The 12,247-nt window shown below is 43.4% G+C and overlaps 1 protein-coding gene across 2 annotated transcripts in view; it reads left to right on the top strand.

The window, feature by feature from the left end:
• Positions 1–12,247, top strand: part of SNTG2 (syntrophin gamma 2) — a 1,024,184-nt gene that overhangs the window by 409,494 nt on the left and 602,443 nt on the right. For both annotated transcript variants that reach the window (XM_073674230.1, XM_073674231.1), the window contains exon 2: positions 10,236–10,373. In XM_073674230.1, coding sequence (XP_073530331.1) covers positions 10,236–10,373 — 138 coding nt within the window. The remainder of the gene's footprint in view (positions 1–10,235; positions 10,374–12,247) is intronic.

The following is a 12,247-nucleotide window of genomic DNA, read 5'->3' as shown; positions in this document are numbered from 1 at the left end:
AAGGCTTTTTTGCCGCTGCTCTTTCAACCTGACGTAATTGCCTGTAGGAAAGAGTCCTCAATTTGCCCTTATCAGCACGCACACGTGTGTACTGTGAATCAGCTACATACTTCTTGATTGCCAAGACACTTCATCCTGATCATCGCACAATGTTGATTGTAGTCATGCCTTGACCTAAACACTCCACAATTTGTTGCTTCTCAGCAGCCGACACATCCTTTTTCTTTCCCATTTTGGCAGAAAATGTAGGCTGCTTAATAATGTGAGACAGCCTTCTTAAGTAGTCTTGCCTTTCATTGGACACACCTGCCAAACTAATTAGCACAGGTGTCTGCAATTGCTTACAGTGATATAAAGAGCCCTGACACACATCACCATCAATGAGTTTAACTGACAAACAAATAAATTCTTCCCTTATCACTCCTAAACACTTTTTGCATAATAATTTGGAACACAGTGTACATGTGCTTTTCCACAAAACACCAGTGGTTCACGTAGTGAATCTTACAGTTCTAACTTGCCAACCGTGGTCTGTATGGAGTTGTTCAATAAAGGGCCCAAAATTAAGATAACATAGATGGGAGAGGTCTCTATGAATAGGAATTCCTAAGTATTTGATACCCTGTGAGGGCCAGGCAAAAGGAAAGTTGGACTGGATGGAATCCTATATGGATTTGGGGAGGGAGACATCGAGGGCCTCAGACTTCGCTGCATTGATTTTAAAATTTTACCATGTAACAAAGTGATCTATTTCAGCCATAACAGCATGGATGGATATATGTGATTGAGTGATATATACTAGGACATCATCAGCAAATAGAGAGCACTTGTACTCGGTGCCTCCCACCTCAATCCACCTAATATTGGGGTTATGGCGAATTGATGAGAGCAGGTGCTCCGTCACTAGGATGTATAAGAGAGGGGACAGAGAACATCCCTGCCTTGTCCCATTGGTGATTGTGAAAGGTGATGAAAATGTTCTGACGCGCCCCCTGGGCCTTGGGACACCCGGAGCCGGACCCTTTTTGGTGGATGCTGGTGGTTGTAGTCTCCGTGGCGGCAACCCGGTTCCGTGGCTCAGGGCGGTCAAACCAGTGGCGGAAATATTTATGTGATTTTGATGTTTAAATGTCCGACTACGCCACCCGTGGATTGCGGTCAGAGTGAACCGCCGCTCCAGGGCAGACCGCTGAGGCTGGTGTTGTGGGTGCAGCAGAGCGTAGCATAACTCCCCACGGGAGGAGTATAGCCTCAGGGCAGTGTATGCGGAGGATGGGGGTGATGGTGCAGGGCAGCAGCAGTAAATACACGGAGTCAGTGATGCAGTCCAGGGCCTTTACTCACAGTTCTTATTATCCAGACCACGTCTGCAGGTAACGGCTGCCCACGTCGTACTGTGCTCACCAGGTGAGGGGCTCAGACAACTCCCAGATAACTTTTTAGTGCTTCACAGGACCCCCTTTGTGTGTCCTTTGTCTGGCCTTTCTTACCAACCCTTCTGTTCGGCTGCCTCGGGCCTCCTCTTGATAAACTTGGCGCCAGTTTCCCTGACCCTATGTGGTGCCTTCCTAGCGGGTGTAGCGAGGGGCTGCGCCACATAAAATGTCACAGCCTCCTGTTTCTAGCTGAGGGTCGTTTCCTGCCTCCACTAGTTTCGGGGACCGGTCTCCCCCTTTGGCCTGACCCCTCCACGCAGGTGGATTCGGGCGTGCGGTGGCGACTCGCCCGTCCGCACCCCTGAGATCCCTTCGTTCCTCGTTCCTGGAGCCTTCTCCACTCCTCTTCCTTCCTTCTCCCTCTTCCAGGCCTGGGCCTCTGTTACTAGGCCCGCCTCCGGAGGAGAGCTCATGCAGAGCCCCTGCTCCCTGCCACTTCTGCTCATACTTCTCTGCACTGAACTAAGATGGTGCCCACCTTTTATACTCCCTTCTCAATGCACCCAGGAACTGCTTCCTCCCTGCTCCTGCACTACAGGGTTCCCCTTCCTCAGTGTTCCCTCCCCCCACTCCAGCCAGGGACAGGGACTGTCGTGCCCATCTCAGGGGCATATTAGTCGCCCTGCCCCACGGCAATGTGGTGTAATGCATGCAGGTGTCGGGTCCTGATCCACACTACATCCTTACCTGAGAGTGAGATATCACACCTCTGGGTGAGGTGCAATACCTCTGTAGCAACCGAGCCCTCAGGGTGCTACAGTTCCATTTATCTTCAGCCTAGGTGACGTATTGCGATACAGGGCCGTGATTTTGGCTTTAAAAGGGTCCCCTAGACCCCTACCCCAAGCTTTTTAAGAGAATCATATATGGCGTGCCAGGAGACTCTATGGAATGCTTTCTCAGCATCCAACGAGAGTATCTAATTACAAATTTTTAACTGCATCTAGCCCAGGAAATACTTTGTGCCTAGTAGCAGTGTCTGCTAGTCAGCGGATTATCCCGGCTGTTAAGCAAGCTACACCACCTGTAGTTTGGACACTTCATTTTTTCAAAGGAAATGCTTCGGGACCACGGGATACTCAGTGAAGAGCATCAGGAGGCACCCCAAGGCATAGGGGCTCGGACTGGCAGTAGGATGCCTTGCGGTGGACAGCCGAGCTCGATCCTTATAAAAGCTTTTTAACTGCAGCAGCTTTAGTGGACGCTACTGGAGCTGGAATTACGCGGCTGCTGGCATGAGACTTGCCCTCCAATAGATCCTTGTAAATGGATTTAAAGTGTATTTATTCAAATTAGAGAGACAATTTAAATTAAAAAGCTTAGAGCTGCCTCCACCACAGGGGGGCTCGCTCGACCCACCAGCGGACAGGCACCAGTATTGGGAGAGGGGGGCTGGCCGTCAGGGTTCACCGCGGCTCTGGCACAAACCCGGCGACACGGAGGTGGCACGGGCAGGAGCGGACTGAACGTGTCGGCTTCTCACTTTTTGGATTTTAGAAGGGCATGACATGCCTATATCTGTGTCTCCCCCTCCTTTTACTCCTCCACCTCTTTTCTTTTCGCATGACTATATGTACTTGTCACTTTTCCATGTGTTAGTTGTGTCTTCTGAGCAGTTTGTCAGCTTTTGGACACCTTTGAAGGTGTTTTCTATGTGTTTCTATGTGTTTTTGTTTGCCTGCCATTGGTTTTAACGGTGTTCGAAGGTGTTCGACGAACAGTTCGACGAACAGTTCGGCGAACACACGGGTGTTCGACGAACCGAACCGAACTCGAACACTACGGGGGTGGCTCAACACTAGTCCTGTGTGCACAAAAGGATATATAAATCCTGGTGGTTTTTGAAAATAGAGAGAGAAAGGCCTGGAAGGCAAGAGGCTGGATCCCTGTGTCTGGGATACCTGTAGCCTTGGAAGGCAAGAGGCCTGGTGAGGCCTGGTGAGGCAAAAAGCCTGGTCCCTGTGTCTGGGACTCCACTAGCCTGGAAGGCAGAGGCTGGATCCCTGTGTCTGAGATACCAGTAGCCTTGGAAGGCATGTGGCCTGGAGACTATGTCTGGGAAGCCTTAAAGCCACATCTGTGGCAGAACCGAGCTGATAGAAGCAGCTGAGACCCGGCAAAGGTAAATCGGCGCTTTAAGTGAATATTGTTGCGGTACCTTGCTGAAGTCTGTTTTAGAAGCCAACCGGGTATAGCTGCCACTGAAAAGGCTCTAGGATACATGTGTAACATTCCTGCGAGCCACTGAGATGGACTATGTTATGAGCGGTTTATGATGTGTAATAAACTGCTGGTCTTCATATTACCGTAAAAACGTTGCATGTGTGCTTTAATTGATCCGGTGAAGCGAGTACCCCCCAGCGTGATGAATAGCGCTACCTTACATTGGGTATTTGAGAAAAAAAATTTAAACAAAAAAATTGCTTTAATGTCTTTATTTTGTTGTCATAATTAAATAGTTTTGATTTACAGGGAGTTAGAACAGCAATATTTATGTAAAATATATGTTGATTAAATAATAAGAAAATTACCTATTATTTAAACCAGGTTTTTGTGTTAAATGTGTTTTTCTTTTTTAATATTTTTAGCTATTTTTTTTTACATATCACAATCTGTATTTAAAAAAAACAAACAAAAGAAAAATAGAAAACAGTTTTCACGTTGACTTTTTTAGATTTTAACTTCCTGTTTCAGGAAATAACATATGCGCAAAGCCATAATGATCAGGCTCCCGTCCTATCTTTTGTGTTACGAAAATTACCTTATGAAGTGATGAGGTATAGTGGTTCCTATGTTATCAACTGTCTATAGTAGTGTTACCTGTCAATGTAATCCTACTTGTAATCATTTGGAGTCATTCTACACACTGTTCCCGAAAGGACAGGAAGTTTGAGTCTAAAAAATCCCCAATGGTATTATAAAAATTGCAAAATTATTATTTTTTTTAATAAAGATCATGATATAAAAAAAGTCAAAATAAAAAAAAATACAAATGTAACTCAAAAGCCTGATATAAAAAACAGGTCATTTTCTGATGATAACTTCCCTTTAAAAAATGTAATGCCTTCGAAAAAAACATGAAATGGAATGATTCGTTAGTGACAATCATTCCTAAAATGGATTTTATGAACAAAGCTATATATTTCATTGAAAAATGTTGATCAATGATTCATATTGCAAATAAAAGATGAAGTTGATCATTCAGTGATCAGTTGTGTATATTAGTGAATATACAGCACTAAGAAGTCATTTTGAACTTGTTCCAATGATATTCCATTACAAACATTAATATAAAATGAAAAGTGAATAGCAATACATGTTCTCTAGAGGGGAGGAAGGTCATCAACAGCCATAATGCATATGTTAAGTGAATGCCATATATTTTGCATTATTTTTACACACATATATACAGTAACACGCATATAATATATTACATTCCAGACCAGACATTGACATTGATAAAAATGGACTTCATTATCCATCAGCAGAACTAGAATTATTGCAAGAGAATTCTCTCTGGATAATGGATAATAATAATTTAACAGATTAAAATTTTTATTGTCTAGATTGTAGTATCTCCTTTACAGACCTGGAAGCTGGGCCAGAAATGATGTCATTAACCCCTTAACCCCCGAGGGTGGTTTGCACGTTAATGACCAGGCCAATTTTTACAATTCTGACCACTGTCATTTTATGAGGTAATTACTCTGGAACGCTTCAACGGATCCCCCTGATTTTGAGATTGTTTTTTCGTGACATATTGTACTTCATGATTGTGGTAAAATTTCTTCGATATCACTTGCGTTTATTTGTGAAAAAATGGAAATTTGGTGAAAATTTTGAAAATTTTGCAATTTTCAAAATTTGAATTTTTATGCCCTTAAATCAGAGAGATATGTCACACAAAAGAGTTAATAAATAACATTTCCCACATGTATACTTTACATCAGCACAACCCAAATTTTTTTTTTGTTAGGGAGCTAAAAGGGTTAAAAGTTGACCAACGATTTCTCATATTTCCAACAAAATTTACAAAACCATTTTTTTAGGGACCACATAACATTTGAAGTCACTTTGAGAGGTCTTTATGACAGAAAATACCCAAAAGTGACACCATTCTAAAAACTGCACCCCTCAAGGTGCTCAAAACCACATTCAAGAACCCGAAAGTTTATTTTTTACGCCGTTCCTCGTGCGGTATAAGTAATTAGACGACTTTATTCTTCGGGTCGGTGTGATTACAGTGATACCAGAATCATATGGGGTTTTATGACTGACATCTGTCACACACTAAAAGACGCATTTTTTGTAAAATCTAGTTTTTGCATCGCCATATTTTGAGAGCTATAATTTTCCAGATTTTGCCAGACAGTCACGTGACAGCTTGTTTTTTGCGGGATGAGTTGACGTTGTTATTGGTGCCATTTTCGGGCACGTGACATTTTTTGATCGCTTTCTATTCCGATTTTTGGGAGGCAGAATAAACAAAAACCAACAATTCAGGAATTGTTTTTTTTGTTCTTTTTTATTCTGTTCCGCGTGTGGTAAAATTGATAAGGCAGCTTTATTCTTCGGGTCAGTACGTTTACAGCGGTACCACATTTATATCATTTTTCTATGTTTTGCACTTTTACATAATAAAAGCAATTTTATAGAAAAAAATATTTTTTAGCATAGCTTTATTCTGAGAGCTATAACTTTTTTATTTTTCGGGTGATGGAGATGTATGGCAGCTTGTTTTTTGCGGGACGAGATGACGATTTCAGCGGTACCATTGTTATTTATATTCGTCTTTTTGATCGCATGTTATTCCATTTTTTGTTTGGCAGTATGATGATAAAGCATGGTTTTTTTTTTTTTTACCGTGTTCACTGAAGGGGTTAATTAATGGGACAGTTTTATAGGTCAGGTTGTTCCGGACACGGCAACATCAAATATGTGTACTTTTATTGTTTTGTTTTTTTTATAATAATATTTATTGATGGGTACATTATATATATTTTTTTTGGTGGATTATTATTATTATTATTTTTTTTAATATTTTTAAAAATTATTTTTTTTTTTCCACTTTCTGACAGTTTTTACACTTTTTTACTCAGTCCCACTCTGGGACTTTCACTTTTTTTATTCTGATCGCCTGCATGGCACAGGAGTGCAGCACCATCCCTGTGCCATGCAGGCTGTCAGTGCTGGACAGGGAGAAGATAGTTTGGAGATGCACTGCGCATGTCCAAGCAATCTACCTGTTGTCTGGTGACCCGGATGTTGTCATGACGACATCGGGTCATCATAGCAACATTCTGGAAGCCACGGCAGACAGCGCTGGAGGCCAGAAGAGGAGGTGAGTATCTGCGATCACCTCCCCTTGCCACCGCAATGCTGCGATCGACTTCGATCGCAGCATTGCGGGGGTTAATGTGCTGGGAGCAGTGCGTGACCACTCCCTTCACATAGTATCGGGTGTCAGCTGTGACAATCAACCGACACCCGGCGGCGATCTCACCGGCACAGCCTGTGTGCGCTCGCTATCGCGATGACGTACTAATACGGGTCTGGCTCTTAAGTCTCAGGGCACAGACGCATATTAGTACGTCTAATGTTGTTAAGGGGTTAAACTTTGATGCAGACAATAACTATTGAAGATAGTCAGAAAAAAACAGCAACAATGGAGATACCTAATCTTATTAAAACTAAAAATTCCATATAGATTGTAAACTTGCAAGCAGGGCTCTCACTCCTCCTGTAACTGTTGAAATGTGATACATTGTATTGTTTTTATTGTATGTACATGTCCCTACTTAATTGTAAAGTGCTGCGGAATATGTTGGCGCTATATAAATAACAATTATTATTATTATTATGATTATAAAGAAGCCTGAAAAACTCAGTATAAGTTAGAACATTCTGAAGAAACTCCTTTTATATGATTATGTTAATCACTTTAAGGGCACGGCCCCACTGTCAGTATTCGGTCAGTATTTTTTCTCAGGAGTGGGAGCCAAAACCAGGTGAGGAACAATCAGAGAAAAGGTATAATAGAAACAAGTCACCAATTCAGCATTTATCACCCACTCCTGGTTTTGGCTCCCACTCCTGAGAAAAAATACTGACCAAATACTGACCAAATACTGATAGTGGGGCTGTAGCCTTAGGGGTGAGGTGCTAGCAGTCACATCAGGGTCCTGATACAGATGTAGTCAACGTTAACTTGATAAATGATGTTACACCCCATGATGATGCAAACTTTAAAGGGAACCTGTCATCAGGCTTTTGCTACCTCATCTAAGAGCAGCATAATGTAGTAAAAGAGACCCTGATTCCAGCGATGTATCACTTAGTTTACTGGGTGGAGTAGTTTGTAATCCCCCCCCATATAATGCCCCATGCAGGATGTCACCCCCCTTATAATGCCCCATGCAGGATGTAACCCCTCCTTATAATGCCCCATGCAAGATGTCACTCCCCCCCATATAATGCCCCATGCAGGATGTCACTCCCCCCATAAAATACCCCATTCAGGATCCCACCCCCCTCCCATATAATGCTCCACGCAGGATGTCACTTCCCCCATATAATGCCCCATGCAGGATGTCACTCCTCCCCATATAATGACCCATGCAGGATGCCACCCCCCTCCCATATAATATCCCATGCAGGATGTCACTCCCCCATATAATGCCCCATGCAGGATGCCACCCCCCTCCCATATAATGCCCCATTCAGGATGTCACTCTCCCATATAATGCCCTATGCAGGATGTCATCACACCCCCATAAAATGCCCCATGTAGGATGTCATCACCCCCCCATATAATGCCTCATGCAGAATGTCACCCCCCTCCCTTATAATGCTCCATGAAGGATGTCACCCCCCCTCCCTTATAATTCCCCATGCCTCCATACATTAAAAAAAAAAAAAAAAACCCTCACTTCTCCTCACCTGCTGCCGCTGCTCATCTCTGGACTCCAGCATCACCAGCGTCTTCCCGCTCTGTGCTGCCTGTGATGGCTCAGCAGAGGGGGCGGTGGGAAGGTGTCACCGCGCCCACTGACCTGAGACATCAGAGCACAGCAGCTGCGGAGTACACCGGAGCTGCTGCAGAGTCACGGGGAGAAGTAAGTATTGTGCCGGCTGCTGGGGCCCTGAGCAAGCGGGGGGCAGGGGTGCTGGCACCGCTCTCCTCCGCTCACGGGTCCCATAGTGCGGCGGGGTGCCTGATGGCGAGTGGGCCCCGGCACTTGCCCGGGTGCACCGGGTGCTGATGCCGGGCCTGATTATATGGAAACAACAATACACAACCTTAAAAGTGACACATCCCTGAAATCTGTGTCTCAGCCCCTACCTCATGCTGTCCTCAGACTACATAGCAAAAATCTGCTGACAAATTCTGTTTAATTCCCTTTAACTATTCACCTAACATGACACAAACCTTAAAAAATGTTTACTACATCATAATAATGGTTTAAGGAGGTAATGTGCTGATCGGTAGGAGTCCCATAGATGAGGCCTCCTTCTTTCCAAAGAGTGGTGTTCCAGAACCCTAAGAACGAGGTTAGCAGTTTGTCTCAAATTGAGCGGTAGTTCGTAGGTTTAGCCTCAGTTCTATTCGTTTTCTATGGGACTGTCGGACAAAGATTAATACAGCAATTGGCTATTTCCAAAAATTCTTTTGCAAATGAATACAGTAAAGGCAGACTATTGACTTCTCCATTCTATTCAAGACTAGGATCTAAAAGGCTCCATTTTAAGGATTCCAGAGCTTCGTAGTCAGGATCACTGGGGTTCAGAAAATTATACCCTATCCTATGTATAGCGATTTGTGGAAAATCCTTTTAAAGGGGTTTTCCAACTAACCAAAGTTTATTTTAATCAATAGATCTTAGAATAATAATAATTTCCACAATTGGATGTGTTTATATAAAATGTTCCTGTACTGAGATAATCTTATAAATGTGCCCCTGCTGTGTGCTGTGTAATGGCTGTGTCTGACCATACAGGAACATGGTCTGATCATACCACATCTCCTGGGCAGGGGCGGGAAGAAAAAGAGTATACAGACAGGACAGCAGGGGATCACAGCTGATTCTGTTTGTGAGGTAAAACATTTCACTCCCTGATTTTAAGCAATGTTTTACTTCAAAGAGAGAATCAGCTGTGATCCCCTGCTGTAATATCTGTATTATCTTTTGCTTCCTCCCTTGTCCAGGAGATGTGGTATGATCAGACCATGTTCCTGCATGGTTAGACACAGCCATTACACAGTACACAGCAGGGGCACATTTATAAGATTATCTCAGCACAGGAACATTTTATATAAACACATTCAGTTGTGGAAATTATTATTATACCAAGATCTATTGATTAAAATTAACTTTTGTTCGTGGGAAAACCCCTTTAAGTGTCAAGTCAACTTTTACTACATCTGCTCCTTATATTTTCCACATAAGTCAACACCATAATAAAAATGGAGCATGGTAAATTTGGCTGGGAGATCCTGTAACAGATATTGCACTGCAATATACACTCTTCAGGCATCAAAATCTTTCTTTTATGGGTAAATGCACAAAGAGATGTGTTAGTCTCCAATTAGGCGAACAATAGTGCTAAAAGGGTTGTTCCGCCTCATAAATTTATTTTTGGTGTTGTCCAAATGTAGATTTTGAAAATGTAATAATATGCTTTAATTCTGAATATTGAGGATTTGATCAGATCCCATGGAAACAAAACATGCTGCAGACAGATCGTAATAGTTCTATATTATACATTATCTTATCTATTCTATCTGTATCTTGTCCACAGACTAAAACTGGTTTCGCACAACTGTATAATGAAGGTTCAGAGAATGCCTGTGATGTACGACTCAGACTTACCAAGGAAGCACTGACAATCCAAAAGCAAGACATCGTCTGCATTGGTGGACACAAGCAAAGTTCAAATGTAAGTGCTCTACCGGATAAACTGCACACAAATCTATAACAGATCCCCAATACTTTCAACTAATACTTACATATTGTTTCATACTTAAAGAAATGTTTTAATTACATTATGAAGTCTTACGATGTGGGGTATTGGATTAAATGATTGAACAGAGAAAAATCTTAAATAGGACCTGATAGTTGATACATGCTGCCCGATCCATAGACAGCATGTTTAAGACATTGGCTATATGATCCCAGACAGGTATTTTTGACACTAAAATGTTGCTGCGTTTCAGTGAAAAATATACTTTAAAGGCCACCGGGACCAAGCCGCAAAGGAAACTTGGCGGACAGGCGGGTCCTTGGTGGCTTCTCCCCACCCACTGCACTGAAGTGACCAATCTCTCCCTATACACAAACATAGAAATAGACCTGTCAATATTGTGCAGTGGGCAGGGAGAACATTTTACTTAAAACTATACATTGGGGATGAAAGATTTACAAGCCGATCTGAAGTGAAGCCTTGATTACAAGAACAGAGAATGTGGTTCCTTATATTTTGTAAGACCCAGCAGATACAGAGAGGGGAATACTGTACAGCAGAAGTAGACTTAGCATTTGGGCAGTGCCCAATAGATTTTTTTATTTTTTACCCTTCGGCATGGAAGGGCTCGGTTGCTACAGACGTATTGCACCTCACCCAGAGGTGTGATATCTCACTCTCAGGTAAGGATGGAGTGTGGATCAGGACCCGACACCTGCATGCATTACACCACATTGCCGTGGGGCAGGGCGACCAATATGCCCCTGAGATGGGCACGACAGTCCCTGTCCCTGGCTGGAGTGGGGGGAGGGAACACTGAGGAAGGGGAACCCTGTAGTGCAGGAGCAGGGAGGAAGCCTCGAGGCATGGAGACTTAATGGATAAATGCGCTGTTGGAAGAGTGGTCTTGTGCATGCCTAGATAGGTCCACCAAGGTCTTCTCCACTGTTATTTTGATAGTATCGAGCCAACGGGTTGTTAGTCTCCTTGTTCCTTTTATTCCTCCGACCATGATGCTCTTCTACAGTGATTGCTCTCCTCATATGATGTGTCCAAAGTAGCAAGTCATAGCTTGGTGATTCTTGCTTTGAGTGACATGTCTGACTTGATTTCTTCCATAATTGATTTCTTTGATCCTCTTGCCATCCATGGTTTTGGTAACGTCAAGTTTTCACATCCATATGTTACCACAGAAAAGATAAAACTATGCACGAGCCGTGTCTTCGTTGCTAGTAATATGTTCCTTGACTTGAAGACCTTGTCCAGTGACTTCATTGTTGATTTGCCCATAGCTATTCTCCTATTGAGTTCCAGTGTCATTGTTGCATCTAATGTGATCATCTATTTGAGTAGGACAACATCCTTTATAGCTAGTGTTGAGCCACCCCCGTAGTGTTCGAGTTCGGTTCGGTTCGTCGAACACCCGTGTGTTCGCCGAACTGTTCGTCGAACTGTTCGTCGAACACCTTCGAACACCGTTAAAACCAATGGCAGGCAAACAAAAACACATAGAAACACATAGAAAACACCTTCAAAGGTGTCCAAAAGCTGACAAACTGCTCAGAAGACACAACTAACACATGGAAAAGTGACAAGTACATATAGTCATGCGAAAATAAAAGAGGTGGAGGAGTAAAAGGAGGGGGAGACACAGATATAGGCATGTCATGCCCTTCTAAATTCCAAAAAGTGAGAAGCCGACACGGCCAGTCCGCTCCTGCCCGTGCCACCTCCGTGTCGCCGGGTTTGTGCCAGAGCCGCGGTGAACCCTGATGGCCAGCCCCCCTCTCCCAATACTGGTGCCTGTCCGCTGGTGGGTCGAGCGAGCCCCCCTGTGGTGGAGGCAGCTC

The sequence above is a fragment of the Phyllobates terribilis genome, unplaced genomic scaffold (genome assembly GCF_046119375.1).
Source record: "Phyllobates terribilis strain yellow unplaced genomic scaffold, ASM4611937v1 Scaffold_3__8_contigs__length_932513732, whole genome shotgun sequence".
Lineage (NCBI taxonomy): Eukaryota > Metazoa > Chordata > Amphibia > Anura > Dendrobatidae > Phyllobates > Phyllobates terribilis.
This window is presented reverse-complemented; position numbering and strand designations above follow the sequence as displayed.